Below are 23,565 nucleotides of genomic sequence, written 5' to 3' on the forward strand. Positions count from 1 at the left end.
AGGAAGAAGTGGTTTGTGTGTGCCATGGCCATGCTGCTGGGGATCAGTGAGCCCCTGGCTGCACCAGCTGGGCCTGGGCAGCACCAGCTGTTCCTACAGGCAGGAGCTGACCCTTAGCCTTCCCAGAGGGACAGAACAGTCCAGGGGAAAAATTGAGCAGCAGCATGTTTCAGTACATGTGAAAAAGTTATTTTGTAGTGGGCAAGTCAAGTGGTGCAGCAAGGAGACTGATGGGAACAGAGACCCAACACCAGGACAGCAAAGGGTTCTTCCTCTGATGCTGTGCATTGGGAAGGATTTCCTTTGTCTTAACAGCCTGGAAGAGACTGTCTCATTCATCAGCTTACCACAAAAACCAGATTTATGGGCTTAGTAATGAGTGTGAAAAGAATGAAAGCCCTGACTATGCCAGAGCCTGGAGAGGTCCCAGGCAGTCCAGGGAGCAGTGATGCTAGGGGAATGTGTGTGCTGCTTTGTGGCCAGTGCCACGTTCCAGCAGTTCAATGCCTCAACCTTTCCTGCAGGAGCCTGAAAACTCAGCAAGCCCACAATACCGAAGTGCAGACAAGTCATCTAGTTATTACAATGTAATGAAATACCTGCCTGTTAATTACACATGTGAGCAGGGTATACAGCTATCCCAACATCAATAAACCAGCCGTGCAAAGTCTGTTTCCCAGCTCAAGTGCTCAGGGGAACAATCCTCACAGACAAATGATTCATTCACTGGAGCATTTCAGAGATGAAAAAAGAACACTCCCAGCCCATAGGATGTGTTAGGCCAGGACCTGAGCCTGCTGGAGATTTACACCTTGGCAGTGACTGTGAACTCCAGCAGTCCATGCCCTTTGTTAAAGAGCTGTTAGGTATGGGGATGGGGGGAACTCAATACAACTTCCACAATTTAATGGATCAGAAGAGACCCTGGGGGAAAAAGCCTGCACACAGACAGGGAGCAAGTCATTAGGAAGAGCCCCTCTCTGCCAGGGACCATTGAGGAAGAGGCTTCATCCCTCCCCAGGATCAAGCTGCCTGTGGAAATGTCCCCACTCTGAGCAGGCAGGACAGGGACAGTGGATGCTGGCAGTGGGCAGGACTTTGGACCAGGCAGTATCTGTTTCTCTTTATCCCATGACTTGATGGGAATGGTATCAGGCTGGGAAGGATCTCCTATAGACCCCAGGGAACAGCAGGGCTGGTAGCAAGCAGAACAGAGAGGAGAGGTCAGCCTACCTTCACCTGGCCTTACAGCTGGCCTCCCAGCATCTTTTCCATCATTCTTATCATCAAGGGCATCAGCCAAGTCAAAATCCATAGGATCCTTTTCTAGAAAACAAGATCAGGGTTTGCAGTGTGGTGATAGGCTGAGGAACTCTGTGATTAATTCATCAATCAGGGAAAAACACCGTTGAAAGAGATGAAGCTCCAGACATAAGCATTTCCCAATTCTGCTATGGGCCCTCATGGCTGATCTCCCAAAACCATCCTGTCCCATGCCCCCATACCTTCCTGGAAAAACAGTGTCTCCATGGCTGGAGTGCCAGGTAATCAGATAAATGAGGCCAGTGGAAGTCAGAGCCAAACTGGTGCCCCGAGAGCCCAGCTAGTAGAAGGGAAGGAGGTGGCTGTACCATGCTCACATGCTGGCTGGAACAGCCTGTGACTTGATTCCTTGGAGTTATTTTCCTCTCTGAATGCTCAATTGGTCCCCCAAGCTGCCTGGCTCTGACAGAGGATATTGTCTCTCATAAACAGCAGCTAAAACCCCAGCACAGAGCCAACTGAACTCCTCAGTCCTCCCACCAAGTGCACTCCTGAGTTTATTCTGATCCAAACCAAAACCCTGCCTGGGCAGGCAGCAGAATTCCCAGCTGGGTGCCCTGAGCCTGTGGGTGTCTGCCAGTGGAGCCCAACACGGCTGTGCCATGATAGGGTGCACAACCAGCCCACAGCCTTCCAGCAAGCTTGGGAATGAAACATGGCCCAGAAACTACTGAGAAAATGCACGGCAATGCTCAGATGCCCTGTTCTCTCTGTGGTTTTTAATAGTTGTTTTTTTTCTCAAGGTGTCTCAGGTGAGCAAACAGACCAGAGGCTGGATAAACCAGGACGAGGGCAGTACCACCATCATGGCACATCCTAAATCCTCCCCCTGTGCCAGCAGCAGAGCCAGAGTGAAGTGGCAGGGGCTGTGGAGATGACGCTCACCTGGGTTTCGCTTAGGAGGGGCTCTTGTAGTTTTTGGCTGCTTGGTCGTAGTGGTGCGAATGACATCCCAAAAGCTGTTGTCTGAAGGGAGGAAAAAAAAAAAAGACCAAAATGATGTTACCCTCTGAAACACGGGTTCAGATGAGTACTGTGTGGGGAAACCCCCACCCTGCTGTGAGACTGTGGCTGCACTGAGCCAGCTCAGTGCTCTGGTCTTTATGCAGTTTCAGCTGATACTGGGTCACCCCTCCCTCTGGGTGCCCCGGGGATGCTCCAGCCTCGGGGGAGCTCTGCATTACCTGGCTTCCCTGGCTTGGGGAAGGGCTTGGGAGTTGGCTTGGCTGGTTTGGTGGTAGTCTCCACGGGTGTGTCAAAGTAATCGGCCAAATCGAAGTCTGCAGTAGAGAAGGGATTGTTATACCCCTGTTTGAGGGGACAGCACAAGGCTGTTGGCAAACACCCTGCTCTGTGGGTGTTGTGCAATGGTGCTACACCATTGCCAGGGCCTCCCATGTCAGTCTGGAGCTGGAAAGGGTATCCAGCCACTTTGCTGCTCAACTGTGACATACCACAAAAGCCTCTGAAAAGCCTGGCCACAATTTCAGTCCCCCCCATTCAAGCTGTGGCTGCTGCTCAGCCTCAGAAATCCCAAAATAATTCACTTTTGGGGGAGTCCTGCAGCATCTCCTGAGATCTGGTGTAGATGAGAAGGGGCTGTGGGACTGAGCCAGTGGCTGGGACATTGCTCCCTGTGCAACTGCCCATGAGTGACCTTGAGTTGAGTGGGGGATGCACAGAGAGGGGCCAGGGCACGGGAATCTACTGCAGGAGCCACCCAGTGCCATGATTAATCCAAAAAACACTCCCCAGGGAAGAAGCAACTGACTGAGACAAAGGCCTCAGCCTCCACATGTGTCCATTTCCCAGGGGGAGTTTACTGGATTGAACAACCTCTCATTCAGGCTGTGATCCAAACACTGAAGCCGCACTTGGCTTTTCTTCTCTCTAGCAAAGACCATGGTGGCAAAGGAGCCAGACAGTTGAATTTGCCTCAATTTATGCCAAGATCCTCATGCAGGGGTGAGTGGATTTACTTCTGAGCACTTTTCTGATGCAGTTTATTGCAGGCACCTCCACTGGGACAAGAGCAACCCTTCAGCTCCTGTGACCATGCTATATTTAACGGAACTGTTTGCCAGAACTGAGCCAGAGGAGCTGCTGGCAACAAAACTAATTTCAATTTAAGGGAGCTTCCTCGACCGTGGTACTGCTGGGAGCTGGCCAGCCAGAACATTTGATGTGCACCAACAGTCAGAGACCCGTTCTCCCCTGTATGGAAGTGTCATCAAGATGGGACTTTCCCTATAGGCTGGGGATATCTTGGAATAAATAAAGGAAGGCAAATATCCTCTGGACTTCCTTCTGGAAGAAAAGCTAGCAGGTGCCATGCAGACAGGAACAAAAGCTCTTGTGCAGTTGAGCAGTGATTTGTGTCCTCTCCATTAGGATACTGCAAAGTGTGCAAAAGTCTGCCTTGGTTGTAAATGCTCTGCCGCCACTCACCTTCAGCATGGACAGAAATATCAATATTGCATTTCTTTGGCTGCACAGGAACAGTGCAGGTGCACACACCAGCTCCATCTTCCCTATGGGCAAATAAAGGGGTCCCAAAGCAGCTGCTGAGGCAGCAGCACTCAGCCACAAATGGGTAGCCCAAGGGGGCTAATACAGTTCAACCCCACAGGAAGTGCACCCCACACTGAGCTGAGATGATGTGCATGCAAGAAGGTCTCACCTGTCCCACCTGCTGGCTTTCTGGGGCCCTTGGGAGTGGCTGTGACAAAACAGATGGGGAGGAAAAGTGTTAGCCATAGGCATCACCAAAAATGTCACCTCTGGATTACGAATGAATGGCAAAGATTTCACCACAGCTTTCTGACATCTGCATTTGTAAACTCAGGGCACAGGGTCATGAACACCCTGCACACTATGTGTGGCCACAGGGATCAGTACTGCCCATGGGTGAAAATGGAGCCAGTGCTCCACAGGACACTGCTGCCTTGAGCTGAGCCAGAATCCCATCCCAGCTGGTGAAGAGCAGGGAGCTGCAACAATCTGCTCTAAGGCTGCAGGATACAGCAGCAGACAGGCAAGGGCAAATGCTGTACAGAACAGCGTGGAAGCCAGCAGTGAGTTGCCAATGTTTCAGTGTCCCTGGCTTTGTCAGTCAGTCCAATGACAGATGATTTTCCATGCTGTGTTATGCACAGGAGGTTCCCTGTCAGCTGGAGGACTTTCAGTGACACCCTGGTAGATCCCAGCACCCCTGGCTGTTCCTGGACTAAAACTAGCTACAGCCAGCCATGGAGGGGGGAGGGAGGGAGGGAGGGAGGGAGGGAGGAAGCAATATGGAAACCACTGCCTATTAATAGTGGCTGGCATTACCAAGTATATGAATAAATTATGAGCAAGAGCTGTGGCTGCTCCATTCCCATTAATTTCCATTAGACTGGAGTGGTGCTCCTGGGCTTCATTTCCATTTGGTATGGTTTGATGTGACCCAACTTCAGACCCTTGGTTGCTTTATTCTGGGTCTGACGCGATGAATCCAGAGTGGGATGCAGCACTTGGGGAGGCCATGGGGACAGTGCTGCCGCTTCTGTCACTGCAGGGACCCCAGCCTGGAGAACACCACCTTCCTTCCACGTGAGGTGTTCATTAGTTATTTCTAACCAGGTCTCCTCACATGCTGCATTAAAGGACTTTTGCAAAATCCTAGATGAGCCACATCAGCCCTGTGACCAAGTCTGCTACCCCATGGCCTATCCTGGCTCACTGCAGACAGCATCCTTTATTCCACATAAACTCCAAAGTAACACAGCACAAGTGTCTGTCTGTTGTTAAGACTACAGCACAGGAGGTTCCAAATACTGTTACAGCTTTCCCTTTGATACACGTGGGTATATTCTGCCTGATCCCGGAGCTTGGCATAGCTCATGGAGCAATCCCCACTGCTGCCCCGCCAGGTGCTGGGTCTAGGGACAGCCACCATGAACTGCACGGGGAGTACTGGGCAGCAAGGGGTCCTGGGTGCTGGCATTTGCAGCTCTGCTGCAGCATCTACATGGATGGGTAGCAAAGGGAGCCAGAGATGTGTGTGAGTGCACAATGCTCTTGGGCTCAGCCCTTGGCACTGGGGGAAGGCGTGTGACATTTCCCAGGGAGGGAGATGAGCCTCCTCCCATCCCTCAGCTGCTGTGCTGGCAGTTAGGTTTTGTCCTTGGGGTGTAAAACACCGAAATACTGAATGTTGCATGCCAGCAGCGAGGCACCCCCAGAGGAAGTGAGTTTCGTTTGACTGATGGGCTACACTGGAACTCCAGCGAAGCAGAGCAGTGACCTCCCGCACCGCTTGCTTTGCCGGGCACCGCACTGCAATGGGAGCAGGGAAGGACCTGGCGCTGCCCCTGCTGGTCGGACACAGCCAGCTGCCCTCCCTGGCTGGGAAGGGAGTGGCTGATGCACTGGTTCCAGGCCAACAGCGCCAGGCCTGATGGTAGGCGTTACTGAGGGATGCAAGGAAGCCAAAAGGGCAAGTTCAGTGCCACTGCTACCACAGTGCACAGGTGTGCTGTGCCTCTGTGGTTCCTCACAGGAGTCGGAAAGCAAAGAGCACCTGGTCAACAGCCAGCTTCTCCAGGACCATCCCCAGCTCCACCTGTGTGCAAACCCAGACCCTGTGTCTCCCAAGCAAAGAGGATGAGGCAGTTGTATCCTCTACCACCCTCCCACCAGCATGAGATCCCAAAGAACAAACCACATCTGTTAACATCTGTTTCTTTGCTCCTCTTTAAAACAATGAATAAATGTGACTTACGTCGCCTTGTGATGGGGTCAAACAGGGCATCTTCTAGGTTGAAGTCATCTGTGTCATCCCCATGACCTGGAGACAAAGAATCAGCACTGGTTGTACTCACTCCACACAGAATAAACCACCTTTAAATAAGGCATGGCTAGACTTGTTTCCTCAAATTGCTTTAGTTTTTTGCTGTTTTTTTTTTTCCAAGCCTCACCCAGCACTGTTGATGAAGAAGACATCAGCCCTCTCCAAATGCTGTGACTGTTAAATGCAGAGCAGCCAACTCTGGGTTTTCCATTTGTATGCCCTAATGGATGTGGCGTAAAGACATGTTATGCTTAAATTGGTCAAGGAGGGCCTACCAGTTCATCTCTTGAGCTGCCACTCATCTCTGGCTGTGCTCACAATTATATGATTGCTAAACACTATGAAAACATTGGGACAGGGCAGACAAATTTGGTGGCAAACAAAAAAGCCCTATGCCCCTCTCCTTCTCAAGTGCCTTTCAACATCAAAGGCTTTGCATGAAAAAGCTGCTGCTGGCTGCCAAGCACGACCTAGCATTTCAGAGGCTGCCTGAATCTTCCTGCCTTGGAAATGTGAACCAGGACCAAACCCCCATCCCAGGGATATAGGTAACATCCACGGGCAGTTTATTTTTTTTGTTAGAGATGCCTCACCACAACTCCAGTCCCACATCCCAGGGATAACTCAGGGCTAACTCATGTTCTCCTGGAACAGGGCCAGCTAATCCTTCTTTTCTCTGTCTCTTTTTTGCATGGCATTAATTACTGTTGACTTACCCTAGTTCTGAATGTATTTGTCTTGATAAATTCATGCTTTTACATCTCGGAGCATGCTGAGTAATTAATATCCTTTGGGTTTGCTAAGTACTGCAGCACTGCAAGAGAACATTAAAATGGCTTTCCTCTTATTCCTACTGCTAAATGGATTTAGCTATTGCCACCTGAGCTCCAGTGTGCTTCATGAATAAATTTAAAGCTTTACTGACAAGGACAATAACAATGGGAAGGCACCAGTCCATCAGAAAGCAGGTATCAGTGTTTCAGTGAAAAACTTCTACTGAGAGTGGTCACTAAGTACTGTAACAGCTGCAGTTCCGGTTCCACTTACTCACACATCACCTCTCATCTGTTAAACAAACACTCAGCAGCCCTGAGGGTGATGTATGTGCAAGGGCAGGGACTGGGGCTTCTCCCCCCTGGCAAAGGCTCGACATTAGGCACTGCTACAGGGGGTGTATAAAGAATGAGTGTCCCAGGCCAGGTGTGTTTCTCATGGAGCTCAATGATGCCAACACTTCCCTGCGAGCCTGGAGGAACGGTCAGCAGCAGGAGATGCAGGGAAAATCTGTGTGAAATCCACAGGGAGAAGCATGTAGAAAAGCCTCTTGCTCAGCACAATAGGGCTATGTCTGCCACCCTCAGCCTCCCTCCATGCTTCTCTCCTCCCTTCCCAAAACTTTTCCCTCTTGGGCCTTATTGCTGGTGAAATACTGGCACTGTCAGACGGGTGATGCTCTCCTGCTCTGACAGCCTGGGTGAAGCCACAGGGTTAACAAGTGGTCAGTCGGTATGAAGGAGTGAAGTTATGGAGGAAAGAGAGGAGGAAGAAATGTGCAAGACCATCCACAGTGCTGAAAAACACCTGCCCAGCTCCAGGGTTTGCACGGGGGGCTGCCAAACCACCAGCATCCCTGCTGAGACTCAACACAGTCATCACTGTGCTGGCCAACTGCCCCAACCTTGTCAGTCTGGCAAGTTCATGCAGTCTTCCTTTCCCAGAATGGCTTTTTCCCCAGTCTTTACTGGATTTCCAGGACTCCGTAATGTTTGTCTTTCTACTTAAAAGCATGCTTAAAATTGGCAGAAGGTGAAACCCACATCACATCTCTGGTGGGATGAGAAGCACTGCCAACCTGAACAAGGAAAATGTTCCATCACCATGTGAGCTGGCAGGAGAGATGTGGTGGCAGCACCAACTCACATTATTATGCCAGGAGCCCTCCCTTCCCTCTCCCTTGCTCCCTCTGCTCTCCACGATTAAGTCAATATTAAGGCACTGAGCCCTGTGTTAGTGTATCCTCCCCACACTTTGCCTCAGGTGCAGGAGCCCAGATCCCGAGGAGTGGACAGCTGCAGGGTGTGTGCAGCTCACATGTTTTAATGAAGGGCTGTAGGGGCTGTGGGGCTGGACAGAGATGTCCCCCTAGTGGGGACATGGACCCAGCAGGGAACACAGTGTCCCAAAAAATGAGCTCCCCCCACCTGGCTTTGGGGGGCTCGCTGGACCTGCCAGCTGAGAAGCACTCACAACCTCCCTGGGTTTGGTGACAGGTCCCTCAACAGCTCTCCCCAGAGGATGAGAGGAGGGTGCCCCTTCCAAAACCACTCTCCAATGAGCCAGCTGGCACATGATGGGGCCAAGGGGGGTGAAAGGTGCTCAGGGCCCTCCATCCTCATGAGGCTGAGGTAAACAGCAACTGCTAAAGAGTCCTCAGCTGGAGCTGCTTCCTGGGGGCTTTCTCCACACCGGCGGGAGAGGTGGGAATGTTACCCGAGGGAGTGTTGGGAAAACTGTGGATGCACTGAATTGCCCAGTAACACCTTCCCAAGGAACAGCACTGCCTGGCACAGCCCGTTAGCCAGGGCTTTCCCGATGCTGTCCATGGCAAACCGACATCCTTTTCCAATATTCCCCTAGGCGTTGGCAAGGATTAATAATAGACTGCCAGTTAATTGAAGCTGACAACATCTCTATTTCATGCAAAGGGTGTAACAGAGCTGTACGAGACCTTTTATAGATCAATAACCAAACACTGCCATCACCGGCACACAAACTCCCCTGCTCGCTCCTACAGATAAGACTGGAATGCTCTCCTCATTCTTTTACTCTGTTATTAAGTGGTAACAAATCTGGTACTTCATGGCCAGACACTGAAAACCCCACCAGGTCTTGGTACCTGTGTTTACTGTGCATATGCAGATGTTTGGAGGCAGCACTGCTGCTCCCTGCACTGTGCTGTGCAATCCCTTTGCTCCCGGGGCCCTGACACTGCTCCACAATGACTGGAAAAGTGGAACTTCCAAAGCCCATCCTCTGATGGGTACTCATGCACAGCACAGACTATCTTTACAGTAAGGGTTTATACTTTTTTTGGGAGAGGTTGGGGCCCACATCAGCACTCACAAGCTGCTGAGCTGCACCAGAGTTTGTCTATAATGCCCATGAAGCAGTCAGGGTTGTGCATGCCCTGACAGGTCACATCCCCCATAGGACATCCCCACCTACACCTGTTTACAGGGCCACTATAGCAGTGATATGCAAAGCCTCCCTTTGCTGGGGAGCAGTATGGGATCCTTGGTGGGGCTGATGACTAGGCTAGTTTGGGTTATTTTTTTCCCTACCCTTGCGCTGGGTCTTTGGAAGAACTTTGCTCTTTGGCTGCTGGGAGAAAACACACATCCCCTGGGGCAACTGGGGGCAATTCTAGCCCTGTGTGCCACCAGCCAAGAGCAGTGGAGCATCCATGGGACTGCAGCTCTATGGTGAGGTGAGAATAGGCAAATGAGATATGTTTTCCATATTTTTATTTCATCTGACAATCCACAGAGACCAAGCTGGGACATCACATGTCCAATCACACCCAATATGAATTCCCCCAAGCCAGACTGGAGAGGTGGGGGGACCCAAAGGCTGCAGCTGTGTCCAGCAGAAGCTGTAGAACAGGGGTGAGAGTTATGGCCAAGCCAGCACTGCAGACTGCCCCCCACAACCACCCCCCCCTTTGCTGAGTCTCCTCACCTTGCCAGGAGTATTTTTAATCAGAGCTAGCTGCTCTTTGAAGGTAGAAGATTTTTGTGCCTTAATGTATTCTTTCCTCATTATTTTCTGTAGCAGGCAGCTCAAACACACAATTGTGCTCGTCAGCTTTTTAGTTTTTACAATTATATATATATTCTAATTAAGCCCCTCTGTGTGACAAAGCTTGAATTACAGTATCATAATTCACACCCAGTATATTGCCAGGCTGTCTGCAGCACTCAGAGAGAGGTGATTCCATTTTTAGCGCAAGCCCACGGATCTCTTTGTGTAATATATATGTATTTAGCTTCCCTGGGAATAGAGAGCCTGCGACGGTACGAGATTGACATCCTGGGAGATTACAGGAGAATGCAAAGCAGGTACAAGGGCAGCGGAAAGTAATTCCAACTGCCCGACATTTATGCATCCATCTTAGGAGCAATGCAGTGGGCAGGGAAACAGGAAGAAAGCAGAAAAACAAGTACTGTGGTAGCCAATGACCAGCCTCATCTTTTTGGCTCCAAGTTATGATCTGGGCACTCGTGGGTGGGTGGGCCTGAGGCTGGGAACCCACAGGTGTGCTGGGACCTCTGGAGAGAGTGCTGGGAAGGAGGGGTTCGGGAGCAGAGCTGTGTCGCTGGACCTCTGGGCTGCATCCTCGCAGTGGGGCTTCTGCCACCTCAGCAGAGACACAGCCCCAGAAGTCCATCGGGAGTAAATGGCTGTTCTTCCATGGCATGGGTCTGCCCTGCAGCATCTGAGGTACCTGGGGCAGCACTGAGTGTCCCCAGGGAGCTCTCCAGGTGCAGGTGATGGCACACCACCACCAGCCAGAGCAGAGCAGATGCCAGTCAGGACAGAGCTTCCCACTCACCAATGCCTCCACCAGTGCTGAGCACTGCCTCAGCCACTGCCAAATGTGTGGGAAGTTTACTTGTGAATCCCAAATTCCTGCTGACTGCTAAGGCCAAAGCACAGTTCCACGTGTGCAGGGAGAGCACTGCTCCTCAGCGCTCGGGCGTCACAGTCTCTGTTAGCACTGCTGGTGGGGCAGGTGGCTCAGAGCAGTTTCTGTGCAGCTGCACTGCTCCCTGCAGAGAGGCCAGGCTGCCTCCTCAGCACAGGTAGCTCTGTTTGAAAACTCTGAACTTCCAATCTATCTCCTCAGCTGCTGCCAGGGAAGACTGCCTGCCCTGCACAAACAAGCTGCCAGCAGCCTGCCAGGGCAAAGGGTGGAAGGGCTCTGCTGAGAAGCAAAGGGTGGGAGAAACAGCCTCCTGCATCCACCCCAGCAGTGGGACCAACAGCTGATGCTGAGGATAATCAATCCAGCCCAGGGCATGACCAGTGAAGAGCAGTGGGACACATTCCCCCAGCTGGGACGACCCTCGCTCCTTCAGGGGATGAGGGAATGCTGCTCTCCTTGCTCTTTATTCTCAGTGAAACATTCTGATTTTCAGAAGTACTAATCAAAAAACACTCTTGATTATGGCAAAAACAACCTCTGAAATTTTTTTTATGCAATTAACAAGGGTGTATGGTAATTCCAAGCAATCTCACTCTTGAGATTAAAGGAAAGCCTGCCAGGAAGCACATGAATAAAGCTTTAAGATGAGAATTTGCATAATGAAGACTTTCTCTTTGTGGAGGGACTGATGGTGGTTGTGTTTGAAACCTATTCCGGGAAATGCCTAAAAGCCTTCACTACAGCCAGGGCACTGCCCTGACCCGTGCAGGCTCCAGCACCTACACTGCCCTCAGGTCCCAGCTGGGAACCTCAGCTCCATGACAACCTCAGCTCTGTCCCTTCCTCCAACCAGTGCCCCAGGACAGGGCAGGAGAGGCAGCACAGCCCCAGTGCAAGCTCTGAAGTCTGCAGTTCAGGGCAACACACCTCACTTGGGCTCTAAGCCACAGGATAACACCACAGTTCTGTGTGCTGAGGCAGCTGCATGAGAAGCAGGTGTCTGTTGCAATTTGATTTCAAGGCTTACTAGGAATAATATAAATTATTTGAAAGTGATACCCAATAAGCTTTACACCCAGCAGGGGTGATGGAACTGGTGAGGAAAACGTGACCAGCAAAACCAGCATGCATCATGCTCCCTCCCAGCAGACATCACTGGCATCACAATGTGGGGCAGGGCCAAAAGGGCATCCTGGTAAGCAGAAAGTAAGCCCTCAGTAGGACCTGCTTGGCCACACTGTGGATGCTCAAGGGATGCAGAGCCCATCCAGCCTGCACCGTGCTGAAGGCTGCATCAAGGTCTGATCACATCTTCTCCCTACCTGGTGTGCAAGGACAGACCTTCAGCTTGCTTCCAAAGCACCTAAAGAAGCAGCACCACCCTGCATGCCCTGCCATGTCCCACAGCCCCGGGGAGCAGCTGGGGGCTCAGTCTGTGCTGCCATGGCCACACTGGGAGCTTCCAGCAGGTCCCTCTGCAGACACCAGACAAAAAACACAACAGGGAGGAGTTTCTCATCTGCTGCCCTCTTGCACAGCCTTTCCCACTCCTCCACAGCAAGATTTAAAACCTCAGAGGGAAGCGCCCTTGACTTGTCTCTGCCAGCAGCTGCATCTGGTAACTGGCTTGCACAGAGCCCACCCTATTTACCTCTGGCACAGAGGCTGCAAGGAACCCTTGAAAGCTGAGGGCCCCTACCACAGACAGACAAACGCCTCTGGGTGCCAGCAGCAACCCTGAACAGCTCTGAGGGAAAGCTTTGGTGCTTTCACCATCAAAGTCAGCAGGACCACAGCCAGGAAAGGCTTTGTATGGGGGTTTCCCATTAAATGCTTTGGGCTGCCAGCTGATGGCCAGGTCTGCCCCATCTCTGGCTCCACAGCAGCATCCTCTCTCTAACCCCACATGAAACAAATGTTTCAGCAGCTTTTCCATCACAGGATGGTCCCAGACCGGGTAGCCCTGCTCCAGCAACACAAGATGACAACTGAAACAGTTTTTTTCAGTATCACCACTCAAAGATTTCCAGGTGTCAGGGGTTTCTGCCATCTCAGTGCATGGAGCGAGTGATGTTTTCTAAGCAACTTTAATATGATAGCTGCTCTTTGAGGTTTGTGTCAAAGAGGGCTCTACCACAGCACTGCCAAAACCTTTCAATTAGGCCCAGATCAATTGCACCCTGAGCAAAAGGCTGAAAGGTTTATAGCAGATATATTTAAGGTTCCTCCCTTTCTGGGGTGTGCCTAACCTCAGCTCTGTACCTGTGATGAGGATGGGGCGATGCCCAACTTTCTGTGCCTGGAGTGGGTACCAAGACATTGTGGCTAAGGACTAAGGAGGGCAGGACAAGGTCAGTCTGTCCCAGCCCTCATAGGAGCTCTGCAAATCTCTGACCCTCCCTGGGACTGTGGGAAAATGCCCCAGGTGTAAGTCTCAATAACTTAAAGGTGTATCTGATAAGAAAGGGAGCTGGTTTTCCTTTCCACTTTCTTGCTGTTTGTTTGGGAATTTTTAAAGGAAGAAATATGTATGTACTTGTCGGTGGTTAGATTTCTTTTGGTTTGTTCCTTCTCACCTATAGAATTTTTCCCATGGGTTGCTGGGAGACGCTGACTGCTGGTACTTAAGAGTTACTTGAGAGAATAAATGGTTGGTGGAGCCCAAGTAAAAGGAGGGCGGGGAAGGGGACAGTTGCTAGTTCCCTGGCTCTGCGGCTTTCGGAGGACACGCTTGCTTGGAGAAAGGAATTCACCACAACCCAGCCCGGAGCTGCTTCTTCTTGTGTGGGGTGAGCCTCTGCTCGTGAGAGCAGCCACTGACCTGGGACCTTATTAACACCTACCTCACTAAAAGAGCCTATCCCCCTCTGCTCGAGTTCCCGGGAATCCTGAGCCCCTGTCCCTGCCCTGCTCGGAGCCCGGCTGTCCCAGCCCCAGTCCCGGTCCCAGCCCCAGCCCCAGTCCCGGTCCCAGCCCCAGTCCCGGTCCCAGCCCCAGTCCCAGCCCCATTCCCGCTGCTCCGGGTTTCTCCGCGCTGCAGCCCCGCACCTCCTGCCCTGCCGGGACATCCCTCAGCTCCAGCCACTGCCGCGGAATTCTCTGATACATCTCCTCCACCGGCCCGGGACCTTGTGCTCGTTCCTGCTGTTCCAGCTTAGTGCTCCTCAGAGTCCTGAGGGACACCGGGACCGACTGCCCCAGGGCTGCTGAAGCGAAGCCTCTCCTTCCTTTGCCATCCCAGCTGAGAAGGGTGTCACAGGGTCCCTGGTTCTGTGTGGTTTTAATTTCATAGTTGTTGTTGTTGTTTTCCTTGTTATACATACTAGTAAAGAACTGTTATTCCTATCCTCATATCTTTGCCTGAGAGCCCCTTAATTTCAAAATTATAAGAATTCGGAGGGAGGGGGTTTACATTCTCCAGTCCAGGGGAGAGTCTTGCCTTCCCCAGCAGGCATCTGTCTTTCAAACCGAGACAATACCTAAAGGGGAAAGGATGTGGACAGCGTCATTATTTTATTCCCACACCCCAACCACTTTGCAAGAGGCCAAGGGGAAATTAGCACTCAACCAACTGCACAGGATGGAGAATGGTAAAATATGACTTTTCAGTGATGGAGAAAAGCAACAGTGTCACCCTGGGCTTGGGTTTGTCCCCACCAGATGCTGTGTGCAGGCCTCTGCTGGAGAACGGATTACTGCCCTGGCAGCAAGGGAAGGGGAAATGTGGGGGTGCCACGATCACTGCCCAGCAGGCACCAGCCTGTTTTCCCCAAACAAACACGGTCTGCTACAGCACTGCTGACAGCCAGCCCTGTCAGGGACAGGCAGGCTGGGATAAGAGCAGGATCTGAGCTAAAACCACTCTAGGGGCAACCTTGGCACTCCCTGTGCCCAAGTGGAGTCCTGCTGTCCTGGGGATGGCTGAGTACCTGCCTGCCATGGTAAGTGGGGCAAGAATTCCTTGGTTTGCTTTACCTGTTAAACTGCCTTTATCTCAACCCATGAGTTTTCTCACTTTTACCCTTCCAATCCTTTCCCCCATCCCAGCGTGGTGAGGAGTGAGCAAATGGCTGTGTGGGGCTGAGATGCCAGCTGGGATTACACCACAACAGCTGCTTTCATGTTTTCCTGCCTGCTGTCCACTCAGAAAGATTACAATGTACATTTACATTAGCCATTTGATTTCTGCTTACACATTAGGTAATGACTATGAATCTGCCCATTGCCAAAGATGCCTGTTTATCAGCCAGAAACAAATTATGGCATGAAAGCATTTTGTTCATAACTCAGTGCAGAACAACTGAGGACAAAGTCAGTGATGCAGGAGCCCAAAGAAAAATGAAGCGGGAGATTAAATGCTTATCACCTGATTCCCGATGGAAAAAGGTTGTTCTCATCAGATAAAGATCAAGAGGAGGTGCTGTAGTTAAAAGTAGGTAAATAGGGAATTACACGGTAAAAATGCTGGCTCATCACTTGGGATGTGATGCTCCTGTTGTACTGTGCTATTTAAAATCAGAAGCAGAGCAGTAGTGGGAATGAAGATTCAGGTAATAATGACAGATGGAGCAGGGCTCTAGGAGAGCATGGGTTCTCAGCCTTCTCCTCTGGCTGAGGCATCTGTCTGCCCTGTCACCACAGCAGCACTGCAGGGCTCCTGCCTGGCCACTGCTGTCCCTGCCTTCCCACAGCACCTCCCCGTGCAAACATGCGGTATTCGGGTCAGATGGGGAGAGGCTGAGACTACAGCCCGTGCTGCTCACTGTCTGCACCCTCCCTGCCCACCCACACTCCCACTGTGCTATGGGTCATTCAACTCTGCTGCTCGTGGAGCATCCCAGATCCAGGCGGTGCTGCCATGGGAAGGAGACAGCATGGAGAAACAGTGGGGGGGGGGGAGCTGCATCCTCCAAGCAGGAAGCAGCAACTTGAGCAGGTGGTGCAGGAACTGGTGGTGATCTTTAACCACCCAGCCAGCAGCTGTGAGGCTACACCTCCTGGCTTGCCCACAGGGAGGGAAGCTGTGCCACATCCCTCAGTCTTTTCCAACAGCTTGTTTTCAATAAGGTGAGTTTGGCTCCTTGCTTTCATAGAGGAGTCTGGAGAAGTCTCTGAAAAGGGGAGTTTGGGGGTGTGTATCCAGCTTCTGCTACTTCCCATGCCCAGCACATGTTATATCCCCATCACCTGGAGAACAGGTGCTGTATAATCAGAGCACTCTGTGCTACTGATGTGGCATGATATAATTTAAACATAAAACTGGGTGCTTAGTGAGTTCAATGAGAAGTCCAGCAACAGGTCTCTTGCTCTCTGTGACCCTACTTGGAAATAGCACCAACATTTACAAACCCAACTGTCTGCAAACTGCTGTGGTTCTGAGATTTTCTCTGTGAAAGTATAAATAATTCACTCAGTTAAGACCATCATTACAAAAAAAGAAAGAAGGAATACACTATCTTTTCAAATATATGTTTAACCTCACTTTAAAATGCTCTATTTTCTGCATGAGGTGAAAGATATGTTTTGGTTCTGTGTGTGTTTTTAAAAGCATAAGGAAAGCTTAGTGCTGTCCTGGGGTGGTGGGGAGAGAGGTAGTGGTTGGAAATAACAAACTCCAATTTCTTCAAATAATTTCAGAAAACTGCATGGCATGGGTTCAGTGTTATCTTGACAGTGCAAGAGATAGTGTCACCAGCAGCAGTAGCTGGGGCCTGGCAAGTGGGGCCAGGCTGAACACCCACCCCAGCAGAAGCACCTGGAGCAGAACCCAGCCTGGCTGGGGACACAAAGCAAGGGCTCAGAGAAGGCTTGCACCAGCTGGACACATCACCCTCGACGGGATGGCTTGATTTTGGGGGGATGTAACCACTTCTCCCTAGCATTGCACTGGCCTAAGGTTACATGGTGATTTTTGGTTGGACATTAGGAAGAATTTATTCACTGAAAGGGTGATTAAACATTGGAATGGACTGGCCAAGGAGATGGTGGAGGCACTGTCCCTGGAGACAGGACATGGCACTCAGTGCCATTGTGTGGTTGACCACCAAAGACATGGCGGTCTTTGGTCACAGGTTGGACTCAATGACCTCACAGGTCTTTTCTGACCTAATTGATTCTGTGATTCTCTGGCCAAAAGAACTTCTAGGGTGAGAAAGTGTGCTAGGTGAAGTTGCGTCAGTTCTGCGTCTTTCTACCTCTTCAGGCACTGTAGTGGAAACTAAGCAAAGTTCCAAGAGGAAGGCTGTGTACCAGATGGGAGGATGGGAGCTGGGGAGGTTTTTACTCTAAATGAGTCTACATTAGTCTGGCATTATTTTCACTCATATTTTCCTGTCTGGAAAAATGACCTAAGTCCTGCAGTAGCAGGAACACCTGAATGGAGGTGTCTGGTCACCTCAGAGACATCCCTGCTGCTTAAGTTCACCCCACAGAGAGATCATGTAGAGATCTGACATTAAGGTAGAGACATTCCCCAAGCTCCTACCCCTAAAAGGACACTTTTGTCAGCAGACAAAAGCTTTATGGGCACAGACTAATGTGCTGTTCAAAATCTCATCAACTATATAACATCTGTTCTGCAGCACAAGCACCTCTTTTGTCATCCACAGCTGGGGCTGGAAACTTGTTCTGCTTGTTTAGCTTTTGCCTTCTACCCTTCCAGAGCCAGAGTTGCAGTTACCCCTAAACACCCCATCCAGAGCACGCTCTTCTGAAGCAGGATTTCAGTAAGATTATTCCAACTTTGACAAGTTCTTTTTACCCAGACTCCTTTGTGTATGGGCAAAGAGAGCATTTCAAAGGGCAAGCAAAATTCTGAGTAGCTCTCTTTCCCCAGCACCTTGTTTGCTGGAGACAACTCTGCACCAGCCTGCAGAGCTTTCCAACAGCAGAATGATGCTGTTCTCAGTGTCCCTCCTCTCTGTCTGAGCCACCACCTCCAAAATCTTGCCAAGGCCTCTGGTTTTGCTTGCTTTGTTTTTTTTATAAATGTACGTGGTGACTGCACTAGATCCCTACAGCAACCTGGCCATCTCCTTCTCTGAAGATGCTGTTCATTTGGTTGGGAAACAGAGCGCTCACTCAGCATCAGCTTTCTGCCTGTGGCCCCAGCTTTTCTCCCACAATAAGTTTCTGTGTTTCCTAGCCAAGGTTGAAAAGCAAAGGAAAAGGATTTTGGACTGACTGCAAGGCAGTTTTATAAATATGTATTAGCATTAACTTCATCCCCATCATACCAGCAGGCTGAGCTCTCAGAAGATCAAACCCAAAGCTGACCCTGAGCAGCTCCACTGAAATCCCTGTGAGTGCAGAGGCAGCACTCATCTCTCTTTGCCATGGCTACTGGGCTTGTATCAGGACTTTGTTTTTCTTCTCAAAAGCATTATTCCCTCAGCAGTCACATTCCCATGCTCACATCCTAAATCACAGCTAGTGACTCCAGCATCTGGATCCCCAACTTTGAAGTTTCCCTCTCAAAGTTCTTTCATGTTCTACATTTTGATGTACCACGTTCATCTGCTCCCATTTTCCTCTATTTGAGCACTTCCACTGATTGTGAATTGCATCAATCAGCTTACAAAGGAATTATTGCAAAGCTTTTCTCTTTGCCATCAGTGTTACGTAGTTTATTAAACATATGTTTTGTTATTAGAGTAGCTTCAGAAGCAATGTCTAATAAAACCCCAGTTTTTCCTTTAGTTAATTGGAACATTAATGCCTTAAACCTCCAGGAGATAGTCTTCCAAGAAGAAAACAAATTTGTGTTTAAACAAAGTAGTTTTAAAAGTTTATTCTAGTCAACTCAGGAAATCAATAGACACTTCTGTTTTATGTGCTTTAAGGGCTGAAATGTTTGCAACAGATACAAGAAAAAAATAATGCTTTTGTAGAAGGGGAAAAAAAAATTCCCAAGAGTTGAACAGCCATTTCCAAGCACATTTATCACTAGACTGGTAGAAGAAAAAGTTTCAAAGTACAAGTAGAACCAGGAAATTAATTATTTCAACAGATACGTACATAAATATCAGAGTATGGCATATTTAATTAATGCGTATGTGTTCAAATATCAGAGCTAATTTGCAAGAAAACAAATTTGGCTTCTCCTGCTTTGTCATACACACTAAAGACATTATCTAAGTACAAATTATTCTTTAAATTTATTACTTTGACTCGCCACTGATACCTGGTAGTTACAACTTTAATAACACAACCATGTATTATAACAAAGATTTTTAGCAGCTTTATACAATGCTGCTATGTCCTTCAGTTTCAACAACAATGCCAAACCAAGTCTTTCTCTTCTACTCCAAATAATTCCTCCCTGCAACTCTTCTAGAACATCCATGGTGAGTGACCCTAGCAAGTGACGGGGCATAGAGACACGGGGTCACCTGGCACTGGCACTCCCTTTTCTGCCAGCTGCATCCATGGCTTCCCAGTGCAAAGCAGAGTCCAGACACCCAAAAAGAACATCTGGAAAAGAGATGGCTCCTTTCTGCTTTCTCCACGCTCTCCACTGGGCACTGTCATGTGGAGCTGGTGCAAGGGAGCCACCCACAGTGACTGCAGCCATCTGTTCAAGAGTTATATATAGCTAATTATACTGTCTAATATTGCTTTCGTATTAAAGTAATTATTGTAATTGCTGGTGGGTGCTGGTAGTCACACTTGAGAGGAGAGGTGATCTGTGAGATGCTGCCTATGAAAACACGGGTGTCAACACAGCTTGTCAGTGCTGAGACGGTAATTTTTGGAGGACACGTCCAGCTGTTCCTATCATAGTTTGTAAAGTTTTTATTCAGCCTTTTCTTACAAAATGTAAAGCACAAAAACTGCACATGCCCCTTGTGCCTGGCCTGCGAGAGGAAACCTTGTGCTCCCTCCAAAAAGCCCTCAGATGTCAAATTTGCCAGCTTTCCATGAAAATGCATCAAGGCATTTCTGTACTGGCTTATGAGACAGGACAGGACAGGGGAAAATAACAAGAGTGGAACGTTTCTTGTTTGACTCTTACTGTTTTCCACAAGCATGTGGTTAACTCTGGATGGCTCATAAACATGAAACATAACTATGCTTTTGAAAAGTCACAGATCTGTGAATTTAAAACATCATGCAATGTGCTGGCATAGGGAATGCTTGTCTCTGGCTACAACCAAGAGGCTTTGCAGGGTATTTGGTTTTCTCCACTGTCACAAAATACTTTAATGCTTCTTCTGCCCCTCCAATACACTGGGAATACTCTAGAGTTTAACAGCACTGGCAAATGGGTTGGTGCCCTACAAGCAATGCCTGTTTCCAGCTCAGGCAGACAGGCTGTGGGCAGAGGCAACTTGGAGGCACAGACAGATGCAGCATAGCTGCATCTGATAGCCCACTGATAAGGCACGGAAGCACACAGCAATGAATGAAGGAAATGCACTAGAATTTGATCAAAGAGAAACCCAAACCCATTTCTTTGAATTAAAAAGTGAAGTTTGCTCCTGCTTTACTGGGCAGTCACATACAAGACATACATCAGTCTTGTGTCAGTAGTGGATCTGGTCCACAGTTGCAGGAATTGCACTAAATACTGCTTTTGTTGTTTGTTATCCATTTTTCTTGGTAATTTATAAATCTCTGAGCTTCTAAGAGACGGGGCTGCCCACAGCCTGCCTTCAGCACTGCTGAAGCAATTGTTTCAGAACAAGAAGCCAAAAAGAAAAAAAAATTTGGGAAACAGAAGTAATGAAGAGGTGTGATTTCTATTGCTGCTGTTCTGAAGAAATGGCATAGAATGTCCTGCCTGGGAAACCCACTGCCTTCCCACCACCTGCTGTTTTCCCATGGGTAAGGATGATGGCAGGGAGGTTGTGCTAGTATACCCAAAAGGCCTGTTCAGTTCTCAGGGGAGGAAGGGATCCCAAGGCTCCCTCGGGGTGCTGCAAAGCTGTTCCAACGCATTTGGGGGGGAGAGAGAGAGAGAGGGGGAGGAGCAGACACCCACCCATGAGCTGGGAGTGCCACTGCCAGAATACACAGGGGATGAACCAGAGGCTGTGTGGAAAAGCTGTGCCACACACCAGCATCTCAGCTCGGTGTGTCCCATGTCAGCAAGGTTCTGCACAGGAGGGGAAGCAAGAGCCCACTTCCCCTTACACAGTGCTTGCCATGGAGAGGCAATTTAAAGCAGTTCAGAGAGGAGACAAACGTGTTGTTCGATTACCTGAGAAGCCTCAGGCTGGCAGGAATGATTTATGAATGTTTCAGTGAAATTCATTTTGATACAAACACAGCCAAGGATATTTAAGAACTGGACTCTGCAGCCCAAGAGCTCCAAAATAAAACAGAACAGTATTTTTGTTTGCCCACACTGCAAACAACACAGAATGCAAATAGCTTTAGTACTGACTAATCAGGTTTTTTTTATTATTTTAACCCAAAATCAGGATTTTTTTGCACTGTCTCAACTCAGCCTGCCAAACTGATATCCATCAATCAAAAATGCAGCTGCTAACCTGCATAAGCAGATCTGTACTACGCTGTTACCATTCCAGGTGCACAAACAGGTAAGTACCAAATGCAAACAAACAAATTCCAGGCGGACTCATGGAAAACGTAATCTATTCCAACAGCAAAACCTGCTTAGGGTTCAGTTCGCTATCTGCTTTGATGCTGGTATCTTCTAACCAGTTTGTGCTTGCCAGGTGCCTCCTAGCTAATAGCAGATTTTGTTTAGAAAAACTTTCCTGAGGCCTTTTACATAATTGCAGTCTACTTTCTCGGTATAACCTCTAGAAAGACCTTACTTTTCAATTCAAACACAGAGCTTTTTTAAGAGTACTGTTGGGTTTCTTTAAGGAGACAAAGAGCTGTGGTAAGCTTTGCATTGATCTTAATTTCTTCCTCCTCACCCTCCTAAAAACAGGATTTTATTTTTCCTTCCCATTTGCTGCTCAGCTGGGACTGCTTTCTGGGTTAGACTGTTCTGATCTGCAGAAATAACAGTGGGACAAAAAAAAAAAAAGAGTGAGAATTCAACCAGCAGCCCGACAAAATTGGGTCACATAGAGAATCCACTAATCCAACAGCTCAGCGAGCAGAGAGACAAACCCAAACTCCTTTCGCGATGACTCCATGGCTAGCTACCGCTGTTCAGGATTAGCCGAGCCCCAGGCTGCTCCAGAGCTTTATACCTGCAGCATCGCACATCTTAAGCATCGCTGTAACACCGTCGCCCGAAGGCAAACGCTGCGCTCCGAGACGCGTCCATCACCAGCACTGTCAGCGAAGGCAGGGCTCGAGCCGCCCGGCCTGCGGGCTCCGCTGCGGGACCGGCCCCATCGCGAGCGGCCGGAGCAGGGGCAGGGGGGCCGGAGGCGGGCAGAGCCCACGGCGAGGATCGGGAGAAGGATGGGGGACAACGATCGTCTGTGGCCCGGCCCTGAAGCACAGGGCTGGCACCCCGCCATCCGCTGCGGAGCCGGGGTGCTCTGCGCAGGGTGGGGCCCGAAGGGTGCAGCGCCCTCCTCGAGGCGATCCTCCGGGGGTGCATCCTGCCAGCTGGGGCCTCTCCTCGGGGCGCATCTCTCCGGCCCCGTGAGCCCTCCCGGGGCAGGCTCCGTGCTACCGGCGGAAACATCCAGCCCGAGAATCCCCCACGGCGAGGGAGCCGCAACCGCCTGCATCCCTCGGGGGGGAGCATCCCGCGGGGTGACCGTGGCCGGGGGCGGGGGTCCGCCGTTCATGGGCCGGGCCCGGCGCCGCGATCATGCGCACAGCGCCGCACCGAACACCCCGGGCCCCCGAGCCCCCCGGGCCGCCCCCTCCCGCCGCCGCCGCCGCCCGGACCGGACCGGGCCGGGCCGCCTACCTGCGCCCAACAGCGCGGCGAAGACCAGGAGCAGCCCCAGGAGGCGGCGGCCGGCCATGACGCGGCGGGGATCCGTCTGCCGCCGGTTCGGCTCCCGTCTCCGCCGGGGCGGGACGCGGCCGTGAGGGGCGGGCGCTCCGCGCCACCGCCCCCCGCCCTCCCCACCGGGCCGCGCCCCCGCCCCGGCCCCGAGCGGGGCAGGGAGCGTCTGCGAGGAGACTGCGCGGCCCCCGGGGGCCGGCCGAGACCCGGCACCTACCGACCTTTCCCTCTCGGCTCAAACGCGGTCCCGGCGTACATTCTTCCGCCGGGCGTGAGCGGGGCTGCCGCTGTCAGTCCCGCATGTGCTCACCCGAGCGGTGAGACCCGGGCGGCAGATAACCATGAGGAGACGCACAGGGAACGGGGAAAGGGTTGGGACTGCTGCTGCCGGGGCCCCGCGGTCCGTCAGCAGCACCCGGCGCTGGGGCAGCCCCTCGTGCCCGCGGATAGCAGCCCCGGGGCGGGGGCGGCCGCAGAGGTGCTGGCCTGGGTGTTCTGCCCTGCTCCTGGGAAAGTACAGAAGTACGGGGGAAGGAGCTGCTGCAGTTTCACCCTTTAATGTCGAGTATTTACGTGGAGGTTGCGGAGCTGGGAAATTGTTGGCTGGAAGCGACCTCTGGAGGTCTCCAGCCCAAAGGGCCCATCGGAGCGGGACCCATGGACACGGGTCTGAAAACCTCCAGGGCGAAAACCTTTCCAGGGGAAAGCTCCCCCTAACCTCCCTAGAGATTACCAAGGGCCATGCTGTCTCACTGCCTTGGCAAGAAGATTCTCCTGGGTCAGTCTGCCCCTCCCACAGACACTTCAGCCATCACC

General features: G+C 50.8%; 1 protein-coding gene across 1 annotated transcript in view; it reads right to left on the minus strand.

Annotated features, from left to right (window-relative positions):
• The window catches only part of CD99L2 (CD99 molecule like 2), a 31,338-nt gene extending 8,547 nt beyond the window's left edge, over positions 1-22,791 (minus strand). The window contains 6 exon segments of the mRNA XM_062503019.1: positions 1,234-1,326; positions 2,209-2,289; positions 2,508-2,603; positions 4,004-4,042; positions 6,086-6,151; positions 22,708-22,791. Of these exon segments, the coding sequence (XP_062359003.1) occupies positions 1,234-1,326; positions 2,209-2,289; positions 2,508-2,603; positions 4,004-4,042; positions 6,086-6,151; positions 22,708-22,765 (433 nt within the window). The 5' untranslated portion in view covers positions 22,766-22,791.
• Between the last annotated feature and the right edge of the window lie 774 nt (positions 22,792-23,565).

Source organism: Cinclus cinclus, chromosome 15, assembly GCF_963662255.1.
Source record: "Cinclus cinclus chromosome 15, bCinCin1.1, whole genome shotgun sequence".
Lineage (NCBI taxonomy): Eukaryota > Metazoa > Chordata > Aves > Passeriformes > Cinclidae > Cinclus > Cinclus cinclus.